The sequence below is a fragment of the Rousettus aegyptiacus genome, unplaced genomic scaffold, assembly GCF_014176215.1.
Source record: "Rousettus aegyptiacus isolate mRouAeg1 unplaced genomic scaffold, mRouAeg1.p scaffold_m13_p_6, whole genome shotgun sequence".
Lineage (NCBI taxonomy): Eukaryota > Metazoa > Chordata > Mammalia > Chiroptera > Pteropodidae > Rousettus > Rousettus aegyptiacus.
Window position 1 is genome coordinate 111,700,984 of NW_023416309.1, and position 27,099 is coordinate 111,728,082.

The 27,099-nt window shown below is 61.4% G+C and overlaps 2 protein-coding genes and 1 long non-coding RNA gene across 7 annotated transcripts in view; 1 reads left to right on the forward strand and 2 right to left on the reverse strand.

The window, feature by feature from the left end:
- Positions 1 to 5,703: 5,703 nt before the first annotated feature.
- On the reverse strand, positions 5,704 to 11,095 carry FOXJ1 (forkhead box J1). Of its 2 annotated transcripts, none has more exons than XM_016127490.2 (3): positions 10,959 to 11,095; positions 9,273 to 9,930; positions 5,704 to 7,505 (listed from the first exon to the last, which is right to left on the reverse strand). In XM_016127490.2, exons 2-3 carry the CDS (start codon positions 9,759 to 9,761, stop codon positions 6,738 to 6,740), a joined length of 1,257 nt encoding a protein of 418 aa, XP_015982976.1. In that variant the 5' UTR covers positions 9,762 to 9,930; positions 10,959 to 11,095; the 3' UTR covers positions 5,704 to 6,737. The 2 variants fall into 2 exon arrangements, with proteins under 2 accessions (XP_015982976.1, XP_015982972.1); XM_016127486.2 differs by lacking the exon at positions 10,959 to 11,095 and adding an exon at positions 10,488 to 10,777.
- A 34-nt stretch (positions 11,096 to 11,129) lies between these two features.
- Positions 11,130 to 20,189, forward strand: LOC118603794. The gene is made up of 3 exons (XR_004951273.1): positions 11,130 to 11,265; positions 16,346 to 18,417; positions 18,554 to 20,189. It is a non-coding gene; the product is annotated as an uncharacterized LOC118603794 (long non-coding RNA).
- The window catches only part of RNF157 (ring finger protein 157), a 63,077-nt gene continuing 47,751 nt past the window's right edge, over positions 11,774 to 27,099 (reverse strand). For 2 of the 4 annotated variants that reach the window (XM_016127462.2, XM_016127419.2), the window contains exons 12-19: positions 26,321 to 26,559; positions 25,504 to 25,612; positions 23,754 to 23,865; positions 23,104 to 23,291; positions 22,819 to 22,881; positions 21,755 to 21,803; positions 19,899 to 20,009; positions 11,774 to 14,640 (exon numbers count right to left, since the gene is read on the reverse strand). In XM_016127462.2, coding sequence (XP_015982948.2) covers positions 14,516 to 14,640; positions 19,899 to 20,009; positions 21,755 to 21,803; positions 22,819 to 22,881; positions 23,104 to 23,291; positions 23,754 to 23,865; positions 25,504 to 25,612; positions 26,321 to 26,559 — 996 coding nt within the window. In that variant the 3' untranslated portion in view covers positions 11,774 to 14,515. Of the gene's footprint in view, positions 14,641 to 16,320; positions 16,362 to 19,898; positions 20,071 to 21,754; positions 21,804 to 22,818; positions 22,882 to 23,103; positions 23,292 to 23,753; positions 23,866 to 25,503; positions 25,613 to 26,320; positions 26,560 to 27,099 lie in introns of those variants that run through there. The other 2 variants (XM_016127454.2, XM_016127473.2) reach the window with 2 other exon arrangements.

A 27,099-nucleotide genomic window follows, 5' to 3' on the forward strand; every position in this document is an offset into this window, starting at 1 on the left:
CCTGCTCGGTTAGAAACTCTCTCGCCTTCACACACACTCAGGCCCGGCCAGCTGGGAAAGCTCCCCGTGGCCTGTCTTCGTCGCAGCCCGCGCGCCCGTTCTTCTCTCCTGATTCTGAGCTCCGCATCGGCCGCCTGCTCTCAATCTCCGGGTTCTACCGCCACCGTGCTACTGAAATGCCAGGGGAGGCCTGGCGCCCACCTGAGCAAAAGCGAGCAGCTTCCTTCCTGTGCCACTCCTGCCTGGTGGCCCTCAGGGCAGGCTCCTTGGGGCAGGGCCTGCCAGGAACAGGTGTGTGCGGAGCGGGGAGGGGCCCTAACAATGGCACTCCTCCAAAGCTTGGTCCTTGCTCTGTCCTCTCCTCTCCTGCCTCGCTTCTGGAAGAATCTGTGCATCTCTGGGCTTTAACTTTTACCTCCATCCTGGTGGCCCTGGGACTGTATCTTACTTAGCCCAGCTCTATCTCTTTCCGGTGTGCCGTATCTACTTGCCAACAGACTCCACCGCATAACCTGGGGTGACCTCTGCAGGACACAGCTAACGCTGCGCCGTCTGCTCCCCTCCCCACCCCGAACTGGCCCAATGTCACTTACTAATTCATATGCTCCTTCGTTGGTCCGTGAATTCTAGGAGCATCTGTTCCCGGCTCTGCTCCCCACACTGCCCTCTGTTTCCCAGACTGGATTCGTTAGTTACCGGTTTGTGGTCACATCTTTGCTTGTCACTCATGTGCGTTTCTTCTCCTAGGCTGAAATTCCCCTTCCCAAGTCCCGGTGAAGGTCGCCATGGGTCATCTATGTGGCACGGTCTGGGAACTGGACTGGGAGTCTGGTGGAGGTCAAGTTCAAGCCTAGTGCAGGGACTGCTCTCTCTCTCTGAGCCTCAGCTGGGCTCTGACACCCTCAGGCCATGAAGACACACAAGTCCAGAGTTAGGTCAGTTTCATCCTCTGTTAAATAAAGGTATTGGGCCTGCTCGCTGCTCCATGCCACTTGGAACCGGGTGTCACACTGACCCTCCTGTCCCCTCCCTCGCTCTCTCCTCACCTTCTGTTTCTCCCTGACTTGATTTTTCTCCCAAACCCTGCCTTCCGACAAGAGCTCCCTGGACCAGAGGGTGGCAGAGCCTATGAGCTGAGTCTTTGGGTCGGGGGCCGGGGTAGGGATTGCCGGCTCTTCATGACCCGCCTCTCACGTAGCAGCAGGAGGTAGTTGGGCCTCGCTGTTGATTCTCCTCCCTGGCTGGGATTCCTTCCAGGGCTGAAGACACTCAATGTCCCATTTCCCTCAATAAAACACACGCATGGAATAGGGAGCCTAGAGAGACCCAGGGGCCGTGGATAGGGGTGGGAGTCCTGGCTCACACACCCCCCCTGCACCCCACTCGCCCCCTCTCTCCAGAACTTGCACTGGTGGTCCCAGCCCCGCCTGCCCTGGTGGGATAGTCCCAGCTCCTGGCCCGGCCTCCCAGGCAGTCCCCCCAAGGTCTCCTAGCCTAAGCCAGGGCGACAGGCCAGTGCCCCAGGCCCGTCCGGTGCACAGTGGTATGGGGCCGGGAAGGGACAGCTGAGCTGGGCACGGCTCTGTCCTGGTGACTTCGCAGCTGGGGTGCAAACAGGTAAAAGTCCTGTTTGCTGACCCTGTGGGTTTGGGGGTGCTAATAATAGATGTGGGGGGGCCTTGAGTGCCAGTTTCTCCGACCTGCCCTGCCTCTTGGCTTTCTCTGTGATCCTCACTTCAGGACCTAGGCCCCAGGGGAGCTGGGGACCAGGAGAAGCAGATGAGAATGAGGAGGGCCAGGTCTCCTCCACCTCCCTGCGTCCCTTCCTCCTTGTCCCCTGTCCTCTCTCCCTCCCTCCTCACCTGGCCGGCACCTGCCACGCCTCCCCCTCGGCTTCAGGTGCCTGAGCCCCTCACCGCCTGTTCATCACCCCACCCAAACCCACAGGTCAGCAAGGGGCCGCTTACCGGTTTCCAGCGCAGGGCAGCGTGAGGCTTTCCTCGAAGGCACACTGACCAGGATGCTCTCTCCCCACCCTCTGCCCCCCGGGGCTTCGGACACCTCTCCAGCCCCAGCTGCAGAGAACTCCTTGGAGTTTACTGTCCGCAGTTGCATTTGGCCAAGGCTTCTTAGCTGTTTCCCTACCTTTTATCCATCTGCTCAGCCAGCGCATGCATGCATGCATTCATTCATTCATTCAATACTTAAGATGCTGGGCCAGGGGCTTTATGCTGCGAATGTAGGAATGAGCAGGTCGGGCGGGTTCTCTGCCCTGGGGGGTCTGCAGACTTTGGGAGCGGCGGAGGCTGAGCACTCTCAGGCGGGGTCCGTGTGTGACTCTTCCCCACCACTTACGTCCCCACTCACCTCCCCGGGCTGACACAGGGCCACGGGTCACTTTAAGCAGGTTGGAAAGAACTGGAATGCCAGGTGGGCTTGGGGACAGGGTTTGGGCGAGGCAGGGACAGCGGTGGGGGCAGAGTGGCCGGGGCAAGGGCAGGGCCACTGACAGAGCCGGTGGGTGGCTGGGCAAGGGGCGGAGGACACCTGGCAGCCAGCCTCTATGCCTCAGCTTAATTCCCTGGGCAAACAGCCTTTCCGGGAGGGCCGTGGGCAATGCTGTGGCTTCAGAGGGCCCTGGGGGCCGTGGGCGGGGTGGGCCGTTTGCAGGGAAGTCCGCCCTCCCACTTCCTGGAATTCTCGCTTTCCCGGGACCTCAGCCCCCTGCTTCGTTCAAGGGGTACAGCGGCTGGGGCTCGGACCCTGTCCCCCTCCTGCCCTCAGACGGTCAGTCAGGGCGAGAGACTGTGCTAGAGCTGGGGGGGGGGACGGGGGGGCAGCGAGACCGTCAGCCCTGTCCCCAGCCCCCCTGGCTAACATGCACCCTGCTTTTCCCTGTACCCCCTGGGCTGGTTGACAGTGACCTCCCGCTGGTCCCCGCCCGATGCTGACGCACATAGGAAAAGCTCAGGTCCCAGCATGCCCGTCGAGGTGGCTCTGACCCGACCCACCTGCGAGCCACAGAGTGGGACAGACCCACGTGCCCCGGAAGACTAGTGACCCCTGGGGTTTCTGTGTGCCTCTTTGACTCGTCCTGGTCAACACAGCCCCAGCATGGGTGGCCTCCCGGAAAGCCCTCCCCTGCCCCGGGGGGGCCCCCCGTCACCTGTGTTTTCCTCTTCATCACACAAGAATGTGTCCTCAGGACCTGGGGCCACTCTCCCACCCCATTGTTAATGCAGGAGCCTCCCCACACTCCCACCCTGACAGGCCCGGGCCTGCCCCATGGGGCCGGCCCGCTTTCCCCTGCCGGGCATCCAAATACACCTGTTTACCTTCGGGCCTCAGCCCAAGATGGAAGTGCACCTGACTTCTGGCCACCTCTCCTCACACCTGCCCTCACACCCCTTCTTTCCTGCCCTCCAGCGCACCCTCCTCCTTCTGAAATTCAGTGTCCCCAGGGCGCCTGGCGGAGGGTGGGGGGTGGGGAGCAATTCCTGCCCCCACCTCAGCTCTGCAGGTGCCTGGCCTTTTGCTCTGGGACAGCATGGAGTGTGGGATGACAGGAAGCCCCGAGAGTCACCGGATCCTGGAGCTGGGGGTGACCTGGCCCGTCCATGGGACAGGATGTGCTCTGGGCCGGAGGCGGAGGAGGGCCCCCGAGGTTCAAGCTCCTGCCCTCTCCCCCCATCCATTCTTGGTTGGGGGATCCATGGGGAAGGCAGGATGGGGCAAAGGTGGCAAGTCAGGGGGTAGATGAGTAGCTCCTTGCTTTGGGAAGGGCTGTCCCCAACACTCAAGAATGAAGTAGTTCAGGGGTTTCTTGCCTCAGAGGTAGGGACCAAAGGTGATAAGGAACCTACTCAGAGAGCTTGAGTCATGGGCTCCAAGCCACATAGCTCGAAAAGAGACAGGCCTGCTCGATGTAACATGTGACCCTGGATTGGGACCTTGGTCCCTGAAAGGTGCATTGGGGAGGCAATGGGTGGAACCCGGAGGCAGCCTGCGGTGAGGAGGGCTTGCCGGGTCCATGCTAATTCCCCGACTGTGACGGCGGCACTGGAGCTATGTAGCAATGTCCTTGCTCTAAGGAAATACACACTAAAGTAATTCTGGCTAATGGGGCATCATGCCTACAACTTACTGTTAGATGCTGCAAAATACATCTTGATTGGATTACTTTGAATCCACAAATGAAAAGGAGGGAAATGAACGTCTTTTTAATAAGGCAGCCCAGCCAGGGTCCAGGGCAGGGATGGGCAGGAGGGACCTCGCTTTCCATCTCCCCGAGGCTGCCTGCTCAGCTCTGTGCTCCAGCGCCTTGCCGAGCCCTCTCGCCTTTGGTAGCCCCTGGGAACTCTTAAACGTGCTAATGCCAGGGCCACAACCCCAGGAGTGAACTGGAACCTCTGTTTGGCTTCTTCGGCCTTTCCCTCCGTTGTTGGGGGGTTCTGCCTGTCCCTGCCCTTGCCCCTCCCCCCCCCCCCCCCCGCATGGCCTAAGCAGAGGGTGTGCATCTAGGGACCGGGCATGCCCTACCTGTCAATTCAGACCCTTTGGCCAGAACTGGAGGCTGATCCTGGGGGCCAGTGGAGAAGGCCAGAGTCCCCCTTGTTTCCCCAACCCTGGGGGCCATGGAGATGAAGGCTGCCGGGTGGCGGGGGAGGGAGGGAGGATTTGCTTGGGGGGCAAAGGAAGTCTTAGCGCTGAGGCAGGCTTCTCAGCCCCGCTGTGGGAAGGGGGTGGGCGGGCTTCTGGGCTCTGTCAGGCCCCAACCCCGTTGGCCCCCGTGCTGTGTGCAGCCCTTCTGAAATATTTGGAATAATTAGCAAGTGAAAGCAGCAAGTTAGCAAGGGAATGCCAGGCTGGCCTCGAGCCAAGCTCAAGGCGCGAGGAGAAGAAAAGGGCTTGGGGGAGAAAGGCATCCATGGAGGCTGGGCAGGATTGTGTAGGAACAGTGCCTGTTTGTGCCAGTGTGTGCGAGTGCGTGTGCGCGCGGGGGGCGGAGCTGAGGACCACGAGGGTGTGTTTGCGGGTCTGGGAGGGGAGGTGGTTTCCAGGCAAAGCTGGGGTGAGGGGATTGAGAGGTGCCACTGTCACCCATTTCCTGTGTCTCTGTCTCCTCATCAGAGCCCCGTGGGCTGGGTCCTCGCAGGGCAGACCTGCCGGTGGGAGTGAGTGGGGGCTGCCCTGGCCACCCGCCTCCTCCAGCCTCGAATTGGGCCCTGGGGCCGGGGCCCTCCGACCTCGCACCTTGACCCTCCAGGGGAGGACCCAGGGAGGGAGGTGCTGGAGACGGGCCCAGGCCAGGGACCGCAGACTCCGGCAGACAAGCCCGGGCAGGCCCTCACAGCGGGGGACTCAGGAGCAGACCCAGGGCAAGCTCAGCCTGTGTGATTCCCCAGGGCCGGGGAGGGGGCCCCGCCTCCTTTGTTGCATACTGCTGGGGGGCTGTGGGTGCAGTTCTCCCCATTGTGCAGATGGAGGTACTGAGGCCCAGCCTTCAGGGGACCCCTTGAGGGCTGCCTCTTCAGCCCTTTCTCTCCGGGGACACAGAGGTTGTGGGGAATTCATCAGGGGGCAGGCACTCTTCAGGCCTTCCGTGACCCCCCTACCTTCCTCCCCGCTGTCCTCTCTGTCATTGAAGTCCCCGCTCCTAAACCGTCCCTCACCTTTTCCTGAAGAAAGGTGCAAGCAGGTCCATTTTCAGATTTAAAAAATTTTTATTTTCAAAAAATTTATTGTAAATAACGTTCCATGAAAAAGGTTAAGTTGCCCCATGGGGCAGGAGAGTGGATGTGGGATGCAGCCCCAGGGGGCTCAGGGTGGAGCAAGACACTCCCTCGCACAAGTGCGGGCAGGGGCACGGGCGACACCCCCTTCCTGGTCCCCGTGGCTCTAGCCATCTCAGCTTCCCCGTTCAGCTATAGCTATACTCACTACGTTAGTCTGTCCGTCCCCTCCCCTCTGCAGCTCAGCTGCCCCTGCTCCCCCCACCCCCGCCCCCAGAACCCCAACTCCCTGCTGCTCTCAGCCTCCAGTCGGGCTCAAAAATTAGGAATTTCCACCCTCTGTCCCACCTCTGGAGATGGGGCCCGGAGAAGACCCCAGAGGCCTTAGAAAATTTCTTCGCCCTACCTGGCACCCCGACCTCGTCTCTGTCTCCTCTCAGCCCCCTCCCCCAGCTCTGTGCCCCATCTACTGCCTGCCCCGCCCCTGGCCCCAGGGAGGCTTTGCCTGGAGAGGCCTCTAGGGGGTTAATTTGCTGTCACCTAATTAGCATTTGTTGTACCTGGGAACTTTCTCTGGATAGAGACCTGGGGAGGAAAGCGGGAGAGGGAGCAGCGTTGGAGCTGGGGGGCCGGGGGGCTGGGGCGGGCCCCGTCCCGTTGCTCCCCGGCCTGGGGGCCCGGGTCGCGCCCCTCCAGGCCACTGCTCTCACAGTGGGGGGCTCTTTAGCCGGTCCCTGGCGCAGGGAAGATGAGGGTCAACGAAACACTGTGTGTGGGGGGGCTGGGGAGGGGAGGCAGCGGTTCTCGTCCTGAGCCCCAGTTCTCAGTCTCCTGGGCTGTCGTCTGAGGGCAGCCCGGGCTAGGGGCCGTGTGGCCTCGTGGGGCCAGCCTCGGGAGACTTGGCCCAGCCCCTGCCTGGGCGGTAGGGTTCTATCGGCCTGTGTTGGGGGGCAGTCTGGGCCCTGATTTGGGTGCTGTCCGGAGGTGGGGGCGGGGCCTGGCCTCTTACAAGAAGGCGCCCACACTGGCCCAGTCCTGCAGGTCGGCGGCCAGGGCAGCATCCCCGGCCTCGAAGAGGGGCTCTGGAGGCAGGCAGCCACTGCCACTTTCGTCCCAGGGGTGCTGCAGGAAGGACGTGGCCAGGAAGGTCTCGTCGAAGTCCAGGCTGTCGGCAGCCTGCTCCACTGACGGCCCCCAGGTGACGGGGCAGTCGATGTGACGGCCGTGGACGGTGAGGTCCACGTCCCCGTGCGAGGCGGGGCTCAGCGGCGGGCTCAGCTCCAGGGCCTCCAGTGTGCCCAGCTCCTCGCCCAGAGTGCTGGTGTCGAAGACGGCCTCCCAGTCAAAGTTGCCTTTGAGGGGCTCCAGCTCACCCTGCTCCTCCTGGGTCAGCAGCAGGGTGCTGGGGGGCCGCGGGACCTTGGCCACCCGCTTGGGCAGCGGCTGTTTGCGCTTATGGCCAAGCCTGCCCTCGCCCACACCCCAGCCCGCCTCCCCCGTGGCCTCCTCGAACTCCCGTAGCAGCTGCTGGGCCTCGGTGTTCACGGTCAGCGGCCTGGCCCACGGGGCAGCGCTGGGCTCCTGAGCGGCCTGGCGGGCGAAGGCCGGATGGATGTGGACCTGCGGCAGCCGCCGCTTCTTAAAGGCCCCGCTGAGCAGGCGCTCGGCGTACTGAGGGTCGATGCGCCAGAAGCCGCCCTTGCCTGGCTCGTCCTTCTCCCGAGGCACTTTGATGAAGCACTTGTTCAGGGACAGGTTGTGGCGGATGGAATTCTGGGCGCGGGGAGAGAGGAGAGACAGAGCACGGCTGGGTGAGTGGGAAGGATGGGCCGGGGACACGTGGCCGCTAATGCTCCTACGTGTCCTCTTACCATCTTCTCCTGATGGGGGAGGAGGGACAGAGGCTCTGCTCTAGCAGGGAGGCCCTGGGACGCCAGCCACAGGGCACCCGGAGCCAGGAGTGCTGTCGGGGGCTTTTGTTCCCTGTTGCCAGGATATGCGCCTGCTCAGTCATCCGAGCCCTGAGCCGCGGGGCGGCTCTCAGTGCCACCTCGTCCTTCCCTCCCTCCCTTACCCCACTGCTTGTGGCCTCTGGCCAAAGGCCTCAGCTCCCCCAGGGCCTGGACAGCCATCTCCCTTCCCCTGGTCCTGGCTGGCCCTCTCCGTGCGTGAAGTGCGTGGTTCTGGGTGAGGGACTCTGGGCGACCGAGGGTGTGTGTGTGTGTGTGTGTGTGTGTGTGTGGTGTGTGCACTCACGCACGGGTGCGCACGAGTGTGTGTAGGGATGAAGCGTGGCGGGATCTCATGACTTTCCTTGTTTGTTGAGCCAGCTGCTGGCCTGGGCCCTAACTTCCCGTGGCCCCCTCCTCCCACCCCAAGCTGTGAGGCCCCAGTTGATTATTACCCGGTGAAGGGCAGAGTGCTCATTCCCTGGGCCCATTTTCCGAAGCTCAGGCTTGGAAGGCTCGGGGTTGGGTCGGGGTCTCTGCTTTCTCAGCGAGGCTGCAGATGGCACTGCCCCGGAGTCAGGGCCCAAGCAAGTGCGGAACAGCTGGGGACTGTAATCCTGCCGCCTGCTGCCTACGGATGCCCCGGGGAAGAATGTGGGCATCCTCAGAGCCTCTATCCCCAACTTGCCCCCGATCACGATGGTTGAAGATACTCAGGGCAGGGCAATGTCTGCCCCATCTCAAATCACCATCTAGCCTAGCTCATTCCCAGGTACATAGCCTTATCTAAACATGGGCAGCGGGGCGGATGGGTGCCCCCTGACAAGGCTGGGATGTTTACACGGTGGCCTGGCCCCTGGGCTGCTCTGTGCCAGGTTCCGGAGACTTGGAACATGAAGCCAGTGCTGGAGGCAGAGCCCCAGTGGAAAGCACCTGGCTCAGGTAATTGTTCCCCTAGGGAGGTTGCCTGAGAGGAGGGGGAGGAGTGGAGGCAGGAAACTGGGGAGGGGTTTGGGAGGGGGGTTGGGACAGCAGCTTTAGGAAGGCCGCAGGACCCCTCCACTGGGACACAGCTGGCCTTCACGCCCCACAGCACTCTCCTCCCCCACCCCCGCCAGCCAAGCGCATGTAGCAGGATGGAGCTTGGCAGGGGGGCCAGGCTCCAGCTGCTACTTGAGTCAGGTCCTGACAAACTGTCCTTGGGCAAGGCAGTGTCTAGGAATTCTAGGACTTGGGACAAAAATGTGTTCCTCAGTCTGTCCTCCCCACCCCCAAGGGGATTGTGTCTGGTCCTGGTCTTTGGGCGGGGCCTCCTGGATGAGTGACAAGTGCTTGCCCCTTGAACCTCGGCTTTCATACCTCTAAAGCCCTTGAACATCCTCCCTCCTTCCTCTCTGAAGCCAAATGAGGGGCAGTTTCAAGCCCTGGGCTCCCTGGAGGTCCTTCCTCCATGGCCTTCCTCCCGTGGGGCCCTGGCTACACTGCCCCTACTTGGCTTGAGGACCTGGGACCTGAGCCCTGTCCGCTGCTCAGGAGTGGAGAGGGCGGAAGGGAGTGGGGAGGGAGCGGCCGCAACCCGCGCCTCCCCTACCTGCCAGGTGGGATCTGCATGGCGGAAGTAGCAGAAGTTGTCCGTGATCCATTTGTAGATGGCGGACAGGGTGATCTTGGTGGCCTTGCTAGCTTGCATGGCCATGCAGATGAGCGTAGCGTAGGAATAGGGTGGCTTCACGTGCGGATTGGTGGCATAGTCCACGTCGTCGGGGGGCGGGGCCTGCAGGCCCGGGGGCGAGCTCCGCGACGTGCACGACGACGTGGGCTTGCCTGGAGTGTGCGGCTGCCCCAGGCAGGCGGGATCGGCTGCCAGGGGGGACCCTGGTGCGGCCGAGCCTGGCACCTGGTGGTAGCCATGGGGGTCAGTCCCCCCCGGGGGCAAGGCGGGGGCCTTGGCGTTGAGAATGGAGAATTCCTGCAGCCACTGCAGGCTGGTCAGGCTGTCATCCAGGGCGTCGGGCTCCTCCAAGCCTCCCTCGGGCCGGGCGTCCTCTGCTCCCGAGAGGCGTAGCCAGCTCTCCGCCATGTCTGCGGGGACTCTCGGAGGGGGTGGTCAACATCCACGGGCTGAGCCGAGGCTGGCCCGCCACGCTCTCGGGCCCGCTGACTCCCGCGGCTCCAGTTACACAGCCTCCCGGACGCGCGCTTCCATCCCGCAACCCGGGGGGCGCCTCCTCCAAATACGAATGTGGGGCCTGCGGGGACACAGCGGGAGCTGAACACTCCTCCCTCACGCCCGAGGGGAGGTGCGCGCGAGGGGGGAGGCTCCTCTAAAATCGTCCCGGCAGCTGGGAGGATCTCGCAGCGCCGAGGTCTGGGACGCAGAAGCAGTGCCCTGGGGTCATACCCCAGAGGGCCCACCTCCCTCTTCTTTTCCTCTTCGAGGGTGGAGATATTTTATTAGCCAAATGAGAGACGAGGCATTCGAGGCCATCCCCTTCTCCCCAAGAGCGGGAAATCAGACACCCACACCCCGCGACACAGGAAAACGGGGGCGACGGAGCCCGGGAGGGCAGTACGACGGGGCGGGAGACGGGGAGCGGTCGTCTGGTCTTTGGAAAGGGATATTAGGATAGAAGACTCGGGATAGGAAGGGAGCAGGACAAAGTTATGGGGGGCGAGAAGCGAGTTGCCCCCAAACTCCTCAGATGTCGGTCCTCAAGCCCAGCACTACCGTCGAGGACGGATGGGAGAGCGAGACGGTACCGACGCCTCTCCTTTTCCGGGGCCCGCAGCCCTGCCCGTCCCTTACCTGGCTCAGAGCGCAGCCCAGGCCAAAGGAAGGTTCTGGAAGAAGTTCCTCCCAGCCCTGCCGCTCTCTGCCCCCAGCTCGAGGGCCCCGCCAGCGCCCCTCGTCGCCCCCCCGCCCGACGGCGCCTCTCTGAGCGCCCGCGGCCGCGGGACCGGCATTAAGTAGCCGCTCGAAAGGCTTCTCCTGCTGCCATGGCGACGCTCCGCCCCTATAAACAGCTTTCGCTGCTGCTATTGGCCAGCACGTCGCCATGGATACCGCGGGCTCTTTCCACTCTCTCTGGCGGTAACTCTCTTCGAACTCCCTCCTTCTGCCGTCCTCTCCCGCGCCACCCAACCCCCTACCCGCCGGCGCTGCTGGGCTCCGCGCATTCCCGCCCCGGGGCCGCGCGCGGGGCTCAGGGGCGAGCCGCGGCCGGGCGCTCGGGCCAGCCGTTCGCTCCGGGAACCGCACTCTCGCCCCGCCCCCTACCTGCCCCTGCTGCTCCTCGGCGTCCTCGGCCCCGGGGACACAGCGCCGGGCGCGGGGGCCACGGCCAGGAGCGGGCTCAGACTCGGGAACCGTGAGCCGGGGGTTTCATGTCCTCTCTCCTCTGGGCTGCGAGTGGCACCTCCTCACGTTTTTGCCGCCTGTCCCTCTCTCCCGACCCAGAGTGTCGGCTCCGGTGCCTGCGGGCAGGTCCGGCTCTCCGATGCCACCTGTCGCTCAGGTCCGCGGAACGGGCCGCGCCGCAACGATCTCAGACACACCAAGGCGGGTAGGGCAATCCAGTTTCCGGGTAAGCGTCTTCCTCCCCACCCCTGACATTCCAGAGGCTTCTGAGGAAGAGCTCTCCCTCCTCTCCAGAGAGCTGAAGAAGCAGAGCCCATGGCCAAAACTCAGAAAAGCCATGATGGACTTGCCCTATTCTCCCAGCGGGGCCATTTGCCCAGTTAATTCCACCAGCCTTTAAGTGACGGACCAAGGGTCCCCAGGGCCGGGGTCCTTCCCCCTCCCTTCCCCAAGCCTCCCTCCTGTCACCAGGTTTTCTGCTCTTCAATTATTGAGGAGCTGCAGTGTTGGACGTTCTCGGGTTTAAGGACGAGGGTGGGGGCGCCTCATTTAGGCCTCTCTCCGCCCAGGAGCGGGAGGGCTGTCCCCCCCTCCCGCCTGTGCCCAGGGGATGGCAGGTCAATCCCACCTAGGCCATGTCCATCCCTACCCCAACCCTCTCCCACTCCCCCCTTCCCAGGTGATGAGTCCTGGAGAAGGTGACAGAAACTTTCACAAATAGGCCAACTGTGCAGTTAACAGCTCCCCTTCCCTGGTAAACAGTTTTATTCGTTTTTAAGAATCATGCAGCAATCCATAAATATTGCATCCTTGACGTCCCCGCTGTCGTGTGCCCATGAGTGTAACTCCAGGGAGTGAGAGGGGTACACAGATGGCACAACAGTACACACACGCACTCGCACACACCAGGTGTGCAGACCCTAAAGCAGAGTGAGCAACAAGCGTGCCAACATCGGGGGAACAGGACGCTAACTGTCCCCAGGGGAGATGGCGTACAGTGTGTGGGCCTGCACCCGGGACGTGCCCCGGCGTGGACGTGAACTCCAGTGAGATGGGACTGGGTGGGGGAAGGGGACGAGGCTCTGTGAGGGAGCCAGGATCGCCACACTACCCAAAGTCATACGAGAGCCCGGACCCGAGTGTGGCAGGAAGGAGTCTCAGGCCTCCAGTCTGTGCCCTCGTGTGAGAAGCCAGGCCCTGTCCCTTTCTTTCTGGGTCAACTGCTTATAACACGACCTATCGCCAGATGATGGTTGGGGCAGTAGGGCTGGCAGCTGCCCTGTTCCTTGATCTAGCTGACTGAGGACCAGCCCCTCTGGACGGGATATTTCTGCTTCCAAAGACCTAAATGAGAGCAAGGGGGTGTGGGGAAAGGACAGGAAGGGTCTGAGAAACGAGGGGAGAAGGGCCATTCTAACGCCCATGTGTCTTGGTTATGGAACCAAGGCTTAGAAGAATCTTTCTGAGCCTCTGCCTGGGAGAGGACACAGACCCTCCAGAAGGGGTGAAGATAACGGCTTCCCCTTAGGGTTCCTGGCCACTGTGGTTACTGTTTACCTGCATCTCCTTCATCTCAGGTAACACCACACTGTGAATACTACCTGCTGGGAGAGGAGGTGGGTCCATGTGCCACCACCCCGGGCTAAGGGAGGTGCCCGTTCCCTGCTGTTTCTGGGGCTCGAACTTCAAGGACATCAGGAAGTGGAGTTATTGCTCAGATCTTAACTATGGACAGGGCCGGGAGAATGTCAGGAGGAAGGAAGGACACGGAATGGGGCCTGAGCCAGCAGTTTTGCAGGATTTCAGAGAGGGTGGATGTGGGGACTCGAGACGAATTTAGATTCCAGCTTGGTTCACGGCACATCTGGCTGCTCCCACCTCACACACAGGGCAGGACGCGAGCCCCAACCGCTAGGCAGTACGAGGGTCCTGGCGGTGCACGGAGGCCACAAAGAAGGTGCAAAGGACCCCCTGGGCACTGGGCTCTCTTCCAGGCCTTGGAAGTGGCCCCGAGAAGCTCTTCTAGGGTGACAATTCTGAATACTAAGACAGGCCATCAGGATGGGCCTAGCCCGAGGCCCCGCTACAGCTCAGCCTCACGAACTGTTGTATCCGACTTTGCTGCCCAGTCCTGTGCTCCACTGAGCCACCGCCTTTTCCAAAAGCTAGCAGACACAGCATCTGTGCAGGAGCTGTGTGGAATCCGTCCATCACACCAGTGTCGAGAGGGGAGTAACCCGCGGCTTACAGTTGAGACTCGAGACTCGTTTTAGCCTTTTGTTCCTATGCTGTACTCTGGGCTGGGATGGGGCGGGGTGGGGCACACGATTTGAACAGTGTCTAAATCTCCAGTGAGCCTGTGGAAGGCGACACCTCCCCTTCCCCTGGCAGGCTCAGGAGAACTGGAAGGCAAGGGAGGAAAACGGCTGGGGGTGGGGAGGCTCCCAGAGGTGAAGGTCCTGGCCCCGGGCGTCAGGCTCCCAGTCCCCTGCTGGCCCCAGCTCAGCACGCCTCGCCACTCCCTTTGGGGCTCCTGGGTGCCACACTGGTCCACCCTTCTCTCAGACTATTTCTTCGACTATTAACAAAAAGGAGTGGAGACGGAGACAACAGGGACGAGAATACCGCCTGTCAGGGCCTTAGTGATGAAACGTGATGTTACGTGACCGCTCCCGACACGGCGCCTGCCACGGAGGTGGTCAAAAAATGTGTTTTTTGAAGTATCACCTTGGGATGGAGTCCCAGGCCTTCACGAATGCACCTGATCCTAAGAAACCCTCCTCAGGGTTTCATTGAATGGGGGAGTCTCAGAGTCAAGGCCTCCTTCTTAAGCAGACAGACACACGAGGCACAGGAGACTAGCTCGGCCACCAGAAGCAAGAACTGTTTGTTCGACCAGCCTTTCGGTTGCCACCATGTCCCTTGTCCTTGGGAAAGGCACTCCTCTAGCTTTGGGAGGGAGCCTCTACTTATGGTGCAAGGTGGCTTTCCCTTCTCACCGGAGTCACCCCTAACCCCACCCCAAATTGGAGGTTTCAAACTGGTTACAGTGTCCCAGAAACCAGAAAATGCCAGGTGGGTGCCTGTGATGAAGCTGCTAAGACTCTGGGTCGTCTTGGTCTAACCCCTAAGCAGAGAAAAGATGCACCATCAGCCTGCAGACCTTGGCTCCACCTGACTGAAGGTCGAGATGTGGCGGGAACATTCCGGAGAGTCTCTGTAAAGGGTCTCGCGAGCCGTAGTTCATGGAGTGGCTGTAGCCCGTGCGGAGGAGACTTCCGGTCCCTTGGGAGAGGGAAGACATCGTGGTTACGGAAGGAGACGAGGCTGGGAGAAGGAGCAGGCTGACCTCAAAGTCTGGCTTTCACACGGGTGTTAAAGTCTCCCTGGGTCTTGCTGAGCATGTCCGGGGGGGCCAGCGGTCCCGCGAGGTCGGGGTGGGACCGGAGGGCAGCCCTGGTGTGGGGCCGGGGCCCTCAGACGGCCAGAGGACCCCACACGCAGGGCCTGTGCTCGGCGTCCTCCAGGCTGCTGGACGACGAGCGCCGCGGGCGCTGTGCGTTCCGACGGCTGATGACGTTGTCGTCAGCCTGCCAGGTGCCTGCAGGACAGAGAGCAAGGTTACGGGGGCCGGGCCTTCGGCCAGGTGCCGATGGCGCCTCCGGCAGGGCAGCCCCGGAGCTCGGCAGGACGCGTGTGCTGCCTGCAGCTCCTGTCCGTGCGTGTGCAGGCCGCCTCGCGTGGGAGAAGGGGTGCCGCCAGGTGCAGGGGACCGCTCCTGCCCCCCACCCCCCGGGCTGGGCAGCCACGGCCACTGAGGCCCACCGACAGAGGGGCACGCAGGATGTTCCTTGTTTTGCGAACTTGCCCTAGGATCCACTTTTGTATTTTGTTAGGAACCGGCCTACGTGTCATGGTGGACACAGAAAAAAGACCCTGGCTCCAGCTGAGGCGCCCTCGGGGCGGAGTGGGAGGACTGTGTTCCTTTGGGCCTCGTGTTCGCAGTGGGAGCCGGGGCGGGGCAGGGAGCCCCCGGCTGCCCAGCAGGGAGCCAGGGACAGAATGGCATTGGGGGGGACAGTGTGATGGCTCCACACCCCCCACACCCGCTGCTCCACGTCTCTGAGGTTTGCTATCAGCTGGTGCCATCCACCCCAGGAGACACCAGCCTGAGAGGCTTGGGGGTCCCACGGGTATCACGGAACTCCTCATCACCACCCCCAAAGCTGCCCACACGCTCGCGCGTGGAGCACCAGCTGCCCGTGCTGGCAGCCCCCTCCTGGCCCTCCTCTCTCCTTCGTGCTGGGCGTCCGACCCACCGCCACCCCGTCTGTCCGCTCCCCGGTTACGTCCGAGTCTGCCGTCAACACTCGGGGCTCCACTCCCAGTTCAGGACTCGGCGCGTCAGCCTGGGCTGGCCACGTTGCTTCCTACCTCCCAGGATCGCCGTGAGGACTGAATGAGGCGGTGCGGTGTGGGCAAGGGCCGAGCGGGGTACAGCCAGCAGAAGGTGCTCAACGACCAGTGCCCCAGGCTCTGTCCAGGCCACCCTCACTTCTCCCCTCATCTTGCCTCCATCATCCTCCCAGCCCACAGCCCTGGCTCCATCCAGTGCGGCCAGAGCATCTTGTGAGAGGAGAGGCAGATGCCTCAGCAGCCATGTGGTCAGGGCAAAGATGCGGCTCCAGGGTTGGGGAGGAAGGCCCTTCCTTCTCTGGCCCATGGGCCTCCCGACTGCACCCCGAGGTCCCCGCTGGATGAAGGCTGTGCCAGCAGCCTGCACTGTCACCCCACTTCTCACTATGTGGAGACTGCTGAATCCTAGGCCATCAGCTCCTGGGCGGGCCTGACCCACTCCAGAGGGCGGGCCCAAGGCTCGGGGTGCTCATGTTTGAGACAGGACGCTGGTGAATGTGAGGTTAGGCCAGCCCAAGACACGAAACACTCTAAGGCAGAAACGGTAGGATTAGGCAGGTATAAACTGCTTATTTCCCAGAAAGGTCCTGGTGTGATAATCCATCCTGAGGCTCTAATAAGTCTGAGCAGATGGGCCCCGGGGGAAGAGAAGTGAGGGGAACAGGGAATCCTTAGGTGTCTCTCACGCCCAGGCAGAACCTGGGGGTCTCTAGTCCCGGGGTACTGGAGTCGGGAACGTGGCTCAGCAGCGCTCGTCACCTCTAAGTGGGACAGGACGAAGAGAGGACGAAGCTGCCCTTTGCGTTAGGAACCCCCACAGAGAACGAGTTGCTTGTTCGTTTATATAATTTGGTAGATCTCATACCTATTCCTCAATGTTTATGGGGCAGGACTCCGGAACGGCGGCTGTTCGGTAGGAAAGACCAAAAGCAAATGGTGAACAGGAGAGAAGACACACATGCATGCACAAAACAGAAACACCGCCGCCAGCTCGCCAGGAGGCCGCGGCCCGCCGGCGGCCAGCTCCGGGTGCACGGGAGTCCCTGCTGCAGGCACCGCCGCCGCCGCCGCCGCCGCCGCCGCCAGAATCCTCAGCCAGGGCCGGCAAGACTCAGGCCTGAAGCCTGGTCTCCTTGGCCTCTCGATCCATCCTGTGGTGTGCCCTCCCCTACGACGACACTGACGGGGGCCCTCGGAGAAAACCCCGCCGCTGCTCCCCGCCGCCTCGCCCCCATCCAGGGTGGGGGCCTGGCGCAGGAGGCAAACCCAGGACTCCGGGGAAGACGTCCTGAGCGAGCGCTACTATTTTTTTTTTTTTTTCCAGCCCTTCAGCCAGAAAACGGAGCTTGGAGGCTACAAGCCCTTTGCCGGAGGCAGATAGAGGCGCTTTCCATTGGATTCCCGTTTGGGGGAATCTGAAACAAGAGACTACGAGACCCGAAGACGGAGATGCTGAAAGCCGGGCTGGGGCGATCGTGTGCACCCCTTTCCTGCCCCCACTGAGCCGCTGAGGAAACTCAAGGGCTCGAGTCGTTCAGTTGCCTTGCAGAGTTTCTCTCCAGGGGAAAGAGAAAGTTAATGTGGATTTTTTCTTAGTGTCTACGAAGTGCAAACTTTCCCAGTAGCATCTCAGTCTTGGGCCATTCACTCTTCTCGAGAGGAGTGAATTGAATTTCAGGTCTGTCTAAGTATTTTTAGATTTCATCGGGTGTACCCCACTCCTGCACAATGCAGTCGTTTAAGGATATTTTTGCGTTTCCAATAACAAACCCAAATTACCTCTGCTTTTCCCATCACCTCAGAGCCTTTTCGCAGAATGAGCTCCCGCCCCTAACCACTATCCTGTGTGACCTATGTCGTCGTCCGTCACACTCCTGGGAACCACGGCTACTTCGCGCGGTCTCAAAATTCTAGTGCTGACCACTGTACCTGCCAACTTAGACTTCCTCTGTTTGAGCACCTTCCAGAACAATTTCGGAACACCCCTCCCCGCCCCCCGGCCCCCTTGGTCCTGAGGCCCAAGAAGCTTCCTAGGGGAAGAGGGGCCGGAACGACACAGGCAGCCTCTGAGTGTCGCCCTGATGAGCGTGGTGAGCACGGGGACCTGCGCGGTCCCTGCCACGGGCTGGCTCTCCTGACGGAGCACACATGAGCACGGGGGGGGGGGGGGGCGGTGGCGGACGGGGGGGCAGGCGTGCTCCCGCGCCCCGCTCCCCATCGGCCCTCGGTGAAGGGGCGATGCTGTGGAAACATGAGCCGAGCCAGCCTGCGGGTATCTCAGCCGCAGCACGGACGGCTGACCTTACAGGTGGGGGAGGAGAGGCCCGTCCATGCCACGGGCCCTACCAAAGCGGAAACACCTGTCACTAACCCGGCAGCTGCGTCCCAAGAGTGCCCGGCGCTTTGCCGCCGGTCCGATGCGAAGGGCGGAAGCAGAGGGACATTGTCCCCGAGAGCAGCTGCGCTTCCCCTCTCCCGTACGTTTGAGGCCTCCGGTGAGGGGGCGATGGCACACCTCCAGCGCGTTCACCCGAGCCCCTCTCCCTACAGCCGCCACAGGCATCTGGTTTCAGTGTGGCCTCGAGTGTGAACCCAGTTTAATCTCAGGTCGGCTGGCTCCCGAGATCACCACCGGGAGGCCCAGGGGTTCGCTCTCTCTTCCAGGTCTTGCTCCTCTCCCACAATCCCATGAGTGGAATGATGTGAACGGCGGGCTGGGCAGAGGGAGTTAGGAAGAGGAGGAAGCAGAAGGAATGAGCTCCGATTTCCACCAGCAACGATTCCCAGCAGCCCCCTCTGCCAAACACTGGGGGTGGGTGGGACAGCCCCTCGCGGGAGGCGGGAACCTAGATTCTCTCCTCAAGCCCAGTGAGCAGACGGCTGAGGGCTGACGCAGCTGCCACAGACTCGGGGCCACAGACTCGGGGCGGAGTGAGGGCAGAGATGTCATCTTCCCTGGCTGGTGAGCAAGGACACCAAACGCCATCCTCCCGGTAACCCTTGCACAGAAGCACCCCCATTTTTCTGGAACATGAATTTGTGTGTATATATATATATATATATATATATATATATTTTTTTTTTTTTTTCTTGGAAAGTCTCGTCTATTGGACACGGGCCCTTGCCAGATAGGAATGGCGACCTAAGCAAGAGCCTCGGGGGTGTGCGCAGGCCCCGCAAGCTTGGTGTCGGGCACGGCGTAGCCAGGGAGGACGGTGTCGGCACAAGTGAACATGAACTTTCACACGAAGTTCTAGATAACAAAAATGAATTTAAAAAAAACGGACAGACCAGACAGACAGACTTACACTTGGCAAAAAAGACGTGAGAAACGGATGGACAGACAGAAGCGAGGTAAGGGGTGGGGGAGGCAGGAAGTGCAGTGAGCCCTGGGCCCCAGCAGCCCCAGGCCAGACCTGAACAGAACAGGACCCGAGAGCCCTCTGAAAGGCTGGAGAAAGCATCTCCCGAGAAGTGCGGGCCGGCCACAGCCTGCGCGGGGCCCGGGCGTGTGCGGACCCGTGCCCCACCCAGGCGGGTGGCCAGGGGCAGCCGCAGCGCCTCCGGGCACTTCGCTCAGCGAGTAAAGCACTGGACCCACGGCTTGGGTGGCTGTTCTGAGGCTGAACGGCATCTCCGTTTCGGGGCACATGAGAGAGACTACAGACGCCACCGCGTGAGACCGGGAGGGGCAGGGGCGGGGCGGACCTAGCCGCCTGGGCTTCCTGAAGTGGCTCGCGGGCCCCTGAGTAGGCACATGGGGTGCGAGGAGGTCGGCGCTCACGTGCGGCTCACGTGGCTCCTCTGCGAGGCGATGGCCGAGGTTCGGGTTAGTGCCGTGAGAAGATGTAGGGGCACGCTGATGGCCCTGACTGATCAAATCAGAAGCTAGGGCTCCGGGGAGCACAGTCACCCTCAACCCCTGGCTTCTCCTTTGGGATCCGGATCTAATATGTACAATGCGACTGGTAACCCAGAGCTCCCGGGGTCACAGAGCCGTTCGCTCCCCTACTAAGTGTTGGCTTTCAAGTTCCTCCCTCATGCTGACTAAACATAGTCCTCTCAGGAGCTGCAGATGCTCGGGCTCTTTCCGGCACTGCCCTGGAGAGGTCCCGTCTGCCTCAAACTCCCTGCCGATGGAAATGACCAGGCGGCCCGCCACAGGATCTGCAAGGCCATGTGGAGGGGGGCCGGTCGGGCCTGGTCAGAGGGAGAGGAAGAACTCCTTTCCTCCTGTCCTGAGTCACCCTCAGAGCACCAGACTCAGGGACTGTCCTGAGGCCTCCTCACTTCCTTTCAGCAATGGGTTTCCAGCATCGTAGCACAGCCCGTTGGCCTGTCACAGGAGCTACAGGGCAGGGGACAGGTGTCCCGGGGTGGGAGCAGGGGTGTGAGTTGGGGAGCGTCTCCCACCAAGTTCATGGTCAGCAGACTGCCACTCACCGGGTAAGCAGACCTCAGAGCACAGCTTATTGTCCAGTGCTTTCACGCTTGCGATGTCAAAGTCATTGTTATTGTCACACTCCATACCTAGAAATGCGCATGTCCTCTGGCCTGTAACGGAGTTAACGCAGTTAGACGGGGGGCTGGCTGTATTGTTCTCTGCTTTGCTGTCCTTAAAATAAAAAAAAATCTTAAGGATGGAGACACAAAAAAATCAAATCATATGTTAAAGAAAAGACAGTAATTAAGTGGGTAAAGAGTGGACAATAAAGGAATCAAATCGCGTGGGCATGTCTGTGCTCTCCAGCTGTCCTGCTCTGTTTCCCTACTTGGCCCCTTTCCAGCCGTTGTTCAGGAGAGAGTCAGATCCCTGGGGACGGCTGCGGGACAGGGGGCAGGCTCCACAGGGAGCGCGGCCCAGAGCGGAGCTCCGCCCGAGGCCGGGAAAAGCTGGGGACGCCACTGGTGAAGTCACCCTGCTCCTGCCTGTGTGTCTGCCAGGTGCTGGGGGCTGTGCTTGTGACCATGCGGCTCTGCAAATGATAATACACAGAACGACAGTTAAAGGTCTCGGGTTCCGTAGTTTTGCATATCAGATCAGAATCATCACATTCTCGAAATTATGATTTATTCTCTTATGAGACTTAATTTGTTATGTTGAGTATGTTTTAAGGGACTGACCAGAAAGCTACAGACGTGGAAGAGGAGAAGGGAAAAGTTTTAGAAGTGATTTTTTTTTTCAAGCTCCTTCTTTTTTTTTTTTTCTTTTCTTGGCGAAAGGGAGAGAAAGAAACATAAGTCCATCGTATGGGCCACCGAATGTCAGGTGGGACCCCCCCTTGGGCCCCTGCGCTTGTCAGAAGCAAATATCCTATGGTGGGGACGGTGGAAGAGGGAGCCTTGAGGACTGAAGACATCCGCCTCCTCTATACGCCTCCTCTGCGGAGCACCCAACACCCCGCTGCCTCCGGCTGGCATGACAGACAGAGGCGGAGCCACAGCCCTGGCGGCCATCCGCTCCTTCAGGGCTACTTGGCCAGGCGAGAGTGGTCAAGTCCGCATGCGCACCCCTGAACTCCCCAAGCAACGGCCAGCGCTAAAGCAGAAGCAACTAGGATGACATCTGCGTCCAGGCTGGGGTCCGGGTCTGCTTTGGAGGTGCCCTCCTGTGCGCGGCGCCCCAGAGCGGCAGAGCAGGGCGCGGGACTGGCTGGTGTCTGTCCCGGGGTGGGACGTCCCCAGCCCCTCCCCTTCTTCCTGCTCCCGTGCTCTGCGGTGCATTCCTTCTAATCGGACTAGAAACAACATTCCTCCAGCTGAAGATGTCGCCGAGGCCTGACTTCGCCGCACCAGCCACAGGACACGTGTCTGCGCGCGGCTGAGCTGCGCACGCGTTGACCGCGCCCCCTCCCCCCCCCCCCGCCCCCACCGGGATCCCTCTCCTGTACCGTGCGCGGTGCCCGTCACTAAACCCAAACCAAACCAGCTGCCTAACTGACGGTCCCGTGTCCCCCGTGGAGGAAGCTGTCTTGCTGCGGCGGCTCTGGGGGCCCCGGCTGAAAAGCTGCAGCGGGAAGGAAGGCGAGGGGCGCGACCCCGGTAGGGCAAGCGTGGGGCTGCCGGTCTCTTCTGCGGCCTCCTCGCCCTGACGGCCGCGGCTGAGCCCAGGAAGCGCGGGGAAGGCCACCGCGGTCCTGGGGTCCCTGCTCGCTTTACTATGCCATCAGGAAGGCGACCTTTCCCCGACGGCACACCACCGAGCAGCGCCACCAACTCACCCCAGCGCCCCCTGCTGTCCCCTTGAAAGAACGCCCCAGAAAGAAACGTAACAGGGAGCAGAAGACCAGGTCTTTTACCCTCTTCGTGCGTGGGCAGTCCGTCCTCTTCCTCCGTGACGTCGTTTCCCTGCAACAGGAGGAAGGCACTGTGAGCCCGGCAAGCGGCGAAGGGAGCGCGCAGGAGACACGGCGGAGGGCAGCGCCGCCGCCCGCCCAGGAAGGCGAAAGTCCGCAGGAAACGCGAGCCGGCCCGGCCCCCTGCGCACGTGGGGTCAGTCCCAGCCGGGGTCGAAAATACGGCTGGGCCTTGAGCAACATGGATTTGAACTGGGCTGTTCTCAAAGGTGAACTGTCTACTCGTGGGCTGAAGACGGAGTCATTCTTCCCGAGAGCGTTTAAGTGCAGGGCCTAGGTCAGGCTTGGGGGGCCTAGGAGGCCAAGCCGAGGCGGTTGGCTTGGAGAGGCATGGCCGACCTGTAGGGTCCTGGTCGCAGGCACATGATGGATGAATGCTAGAAATGTCAGCAAGAGCCTTGGTCATAGTTTAGCTCATTCTGTTTTCTAAGGTGGAAAGGCACGTTGTCCAGTGAAAAAGCAAAGGGCGAGATCTTAAAACTTTCCGAAGTCCCTGTGCTGGAGCCCTCAGTGTGGCCTGGGCATCTCACGGACCTCCCACGCCTCGGTCAGGGCAGGTCTCACGCTGAGTTAGAGTCCTGTCCCTGCCCGTCCCCCTGGACAGGGCTCCCCTACAGGTACCGAGGGCGAGGGGCAGGCGGAAACTAGGTCACCCGGGTCCTCATGGCCCCCAGTACCAGGAAGCACCTACGACGGTCACCCTGTGTAAATATTCACTAAGCGAATGAAAGACAAACACATTCTCAAGGTCTGAAGGCCCTCTAGAACCCACTCCACGCAGGTCACACTGACCCCGACGCCCTCTGCAAATCGGGCCGCCCACGACTGGAGAGTGTGGCTCCCCTGCTCCCGCGCCTGCTCCCCGACACTACACTATGCCCCTGACCCATCCTGGCGGGCCACCTCGGGAGGCTTCTTCCGGAACAACCCATCCTGTCTGCCTCCCTAGCCAGCGCCAACGGTCCCGCCGATGGAGAGGACGCACGGCTGTCCCCCACTGGTGTTACCTCTGCATCCTGCTCTTCGGCGAGGCCGACAAAGTTGCTGTCGGGAGACGCCACTGGCATCACCTGCGAAAGAGCAACAAGGATCGAGGCCCAGACCCCCGGCTGCTCCGGCCCCCCAGCCTGGCGGCAAAGCCGAGCCACATCCTCGGGACAGAGCGGGGCCGGACGGTCAGGTCTTAGCGACCTCGCTTCCGTGGCTCTCCTGCCAAGTGTGGCGGGGCCTCTGCAGCTGTCCCTGGCAGCCTTCCGGTGAGCGACCTGGGACGTCCCCGCGCCCTCCCTCACCTCTCCGTCCTCTGAGGGGCCCCTGCTGGCGGCCCGGGCGTAAGGGACAGCCTCTCCCTCCTCTTCGGTGCCGGGGGCCACGTAGGAGCCGGACATGGAGGACACAGTGTCGGTGCTGACTTGGGAGTGCTGGCTCTGGGAGGACACCATGGACATGACCGACTGGGCCAGGCTGCTGCTGCCGGGGTCTTCGGAGACAGGGGGTGAGGGGGGAGGACGGAGGTCAGCCTTGGGTCCTGTGAGCGGAAGGAGGAGCAGAGCCCTCTCCCCGGCCCACGAAGCCAGGACCGCGGCGGCCTCGCCTGGCCCTCGCCCGGACGGGGCTCAGATGGAAGGCTCCATCTCATTTTAGAGCTCGGGGCTCAGCCTCAGGACCAGGGGCGTGCCTTCCCCAACACCACTGCCACCGTGGTAAAGGGAATCTCAGAAGGGCAGGGCTGGGAAAGATGCCTGCCACCCCCCCTCCCCCGGGAAAGACTGCTCACTCCTGGCAGGAGAGCAAGCCCCCCTGCCCCCTCATTGGGGCCTCCACAGTCACACCCCTTAGGGGTTAACTTGCTGCTCCCAAGTCGTTCCGGAGGACATATTGGGACCGCTGAGGGCTGGGCTGAGGGGAAGGACGAGCCATTGCACCCCGCGCCCTCGTGTACCTTCTGGGGAGGAAATTGTGGAAGAGAGAGGCGTCCCCGTGCAAGACGACTGGCCAATCGCTCCTGATGATGACAAGGTCAGATTCTCACTGTCTGGGGTCACGTCGCATTCCTGGGGAGACAGGAAGCGCAAGTCCAAGGCTGGAGGAAGGGAGGGCGGAAAGGCAGGGGGCGCGGGGAGAGAGGAGGGGGAGAGCAGACGCTGGGAGGGACTGAGGTCCTCGGGGTCAGGGTCTGGTGAGTCTGCGATGCGCGGGCGTGGCCGGCCGCTTTCTCCTTTGCCATCGCAACTCCCCAGCCCTGGCCAGGAACTGCTGCCTCCCAGGGGAGGTGCCACTGTCAGTCGGCACATCCTGCCCCAGGCACAGCATCTGCCGGGGCGGGACAAAGGCTGCGGCTCAGGTGACGCAGGTCACCCAGCAGCTGTGACACGGGAACACCCCAGGTCTCCCCGGGGTTATGAACAGCTTTCCTTCTGAAGGAAGAGCAGCGGCGGCCTCTCTGCCTGCCGGGCCCCTCCGCTCGGACGGACGGACGGACGCTGGCTCAGTTCTAACACGAACACCACCCTTTCCTCCCGACACTCCTCCCCCGGCCCCCACCCAGCAGGTGCGAAGTCCTGTGGCTTCTGTCTCTACAACCTGGTCCCTCCTCCATCTTCGTTCTGGCATTCCTGCCCACCTGGGCTCCCGCCCCGGCCTCTCTCCCGCCCCTCCATCCTCACACCTCCGGCAGGTGGGCCTCGGGCAGCGAAGCTCTCGGCTGCCACTGGCCTGCTCGGAGGCCCCGCGTCACGCCCTGCCCTGTGACTTCGCATGTGCCCTCACCTTCCTCTTCATGTCCAGAGAATTTCAAGATTCGGCTCAAATGCTACCGCTCCCTCACACTGTTTCTGGTTTCCTCCCCGTGACACAATCTTTCACGCCTCTGCCGCAGCACTGAGTTGTCCCCGTTTTGGGTGCAAGTGTTTTCCATAGTCATTCATTCATTCATTCAACAAACATTTAACTGAGCAACAGCTAAGCGCCAGGTACGATGCTACCATCTGCGTACATGTCGTCTCCCCAACTGGACCGTGAGCGCCGAAGACAGGAACCACCCTCTCGTCTCTGTACGCGGCACGGTGCCTGGCTCACGGCCTTGCCGGGAGTGGACGTGATGAAATCCGTGAGGGGCGCACAGGGAGGAACCCCACCTTCGTTTACTCCACCTCGCTGGCCTCCCCGCATGTCTCTCTCGGGGCTCTCCTACCTGCCGGCCCTTTGCCTAGAACCCCCCCCCCCCCTTTGTCAGATGTCTGCATGGCTGGCTCCGTGCACGGACCCCTTTTTGAAGCCGTCCAGCGCCCGCCCCGTCCTCGACACTCTGCCTCGTCTGCCGTGCTGGTCCACAGCGCCATCTGGCATGGACACCTCTTTACTCACTGCGTTTTGTGTGCCCCCCCCCCGCCCCCACCATCACGAATATGCAGCCAGGGCAGGGGCCTCCGCCGTCTGCTCAGTGCTGCCGACCTCGGCATACGGGGTGGTGCCCGGTGCGGAACGCGGGCTCCACGCGTGGTTGAGTGAGTGAGTGAGTGAATGAATGAATGAATGAATGAATCGGACAGACCCTTTGCCGCTGTCTCACGCAGTGTCAAAGCTGCGCGGCGAAGGAATGACGGGCAGACGGGCCTGACGAGGCAGGCAGGCGGGAGGGAGGCAAGGACCTGGCGCCCCACGCCCAGGGAAGGGAGGACGCTGCGGCTCACCTGTCCAAGCTGCTGGGCCGACGGCCCCTGAGACAGGTGAGTCTCGGATTCGCTGCAGGAGCCCTCGTCCTCCTCCTCTGGCAGCACGGAAGAATTCTGGGAGATGGACCTGCCGAGTCGGGGAGAAGCAGCTCAGCCGACCCCCGTTCAAAGGACGGAAGTCACGGAGCGGACGTCACAGGAAGGAGACCGCGAGGGGAAGGGAAGGGAACCCCCAAATCTTAAAAGGAGCAAGGAGCAAAGGAAGAGCATGAGGAAGGGACCGAGACCTCTCCTTGGCGTCTGAAATCTGAGTTCTCTTTAGCTCCTTCGATAATTTGTGTCTGAAATGGGCAAAACTGCTGACACTTTCAGGGTCTCGATATTTGCATCTGTGAGATCCCGCCTTTATTCTGCCAGGAAAAGCTTATCAGGACTGGCACCTACTTGGATTTAGATGCTTAAGAGATACAGATCACAAGGTCCCTTCAGACTTCAGGCTAAGAGAAGCCCCCCTACGGGCATGAATGACCCTAACGCTGTCCTGTGCTCTATACCACACCTCTCCTCCCCGAAACAGACCACATAGTGGATCCGCCTATCCTGACCCCCCCCAATACTCATGTGCCATCTTATTTTCCTCTCCTGAGGGATGGGATAACTTTCCCCCCGAGGTGCTAGTCTTCAGTGAAACATGGAGCTCCAGGAACAGCCCAGAGGGTCCACGCGGCCCAGGGGGACCCAGGATGGGGTGGCACTGAGGAGGTGCCTGGCGGAGGGAAGCACCCACCCAGGGACCCCCCGCCTCGGCCAGCACTGCCGAGTGCCGGCTACTCACTTGGACAGACTCCTTTTGAGCTTGAGCCCCTGGCTGCTGCAGTCGGACAGGCGGTCCAGGGGGGAGAGCGTCCTGACGGGGGGCAGCTGGCCGTCGGGGCTGTACGCGGGCAGCATCCCTGAGAGGTGGCCGTCTCCGAGCACGTGGAGTGGAGGGACCGCCGGGGACGGGGTGAGGGGCCCGTTGAGGGCCTCCAGGAGAGACACCACTTCATAGCCCGGAGGAATGTTCTCTGAGGACTGGGAGAGTCAGAGACAGGTTGAAAAATTAATGAAATGCTCTTCGAGTTATGGCGTGATCATGTTTCTTGTGCTGCACTAGAAAAACATTTCCTTTCCCATCTGGTCGGGGGGGTCTGTCAAAAAAGCTCCTGTACCAGAGACCAAAGGAAGATAAAATATCAGAGAACCCCGATGTATTCCTAGATTCTGCTTACAGACGCACTTCGTACTGGTTATTTCTCTGATTATAATAGAAACTTATAACAGGAAACTTGGGAATTACAGAAAGGTAGAAAAGGGCGGGGGGGGGGGAATCAGTCATCAAATCACCCAAAGTGATAACTTAATTATTAGCATCCTGGTGTATTTTCTTCCGATGTTTTTCTCTGTACTGTTTACATGGTCAGTTAAACTCGATCTGCAAGTAACAGCTCTGTACCCCGCTTATTTCACGAAACATAAATATTTTCCTTCACGTGCGTCTCCTTTTCGTAGGATACCCTGAGTTTCCTACCTGTCCACGGTGCTGGGCACTTAACTGCATCGGCATCTCCTACT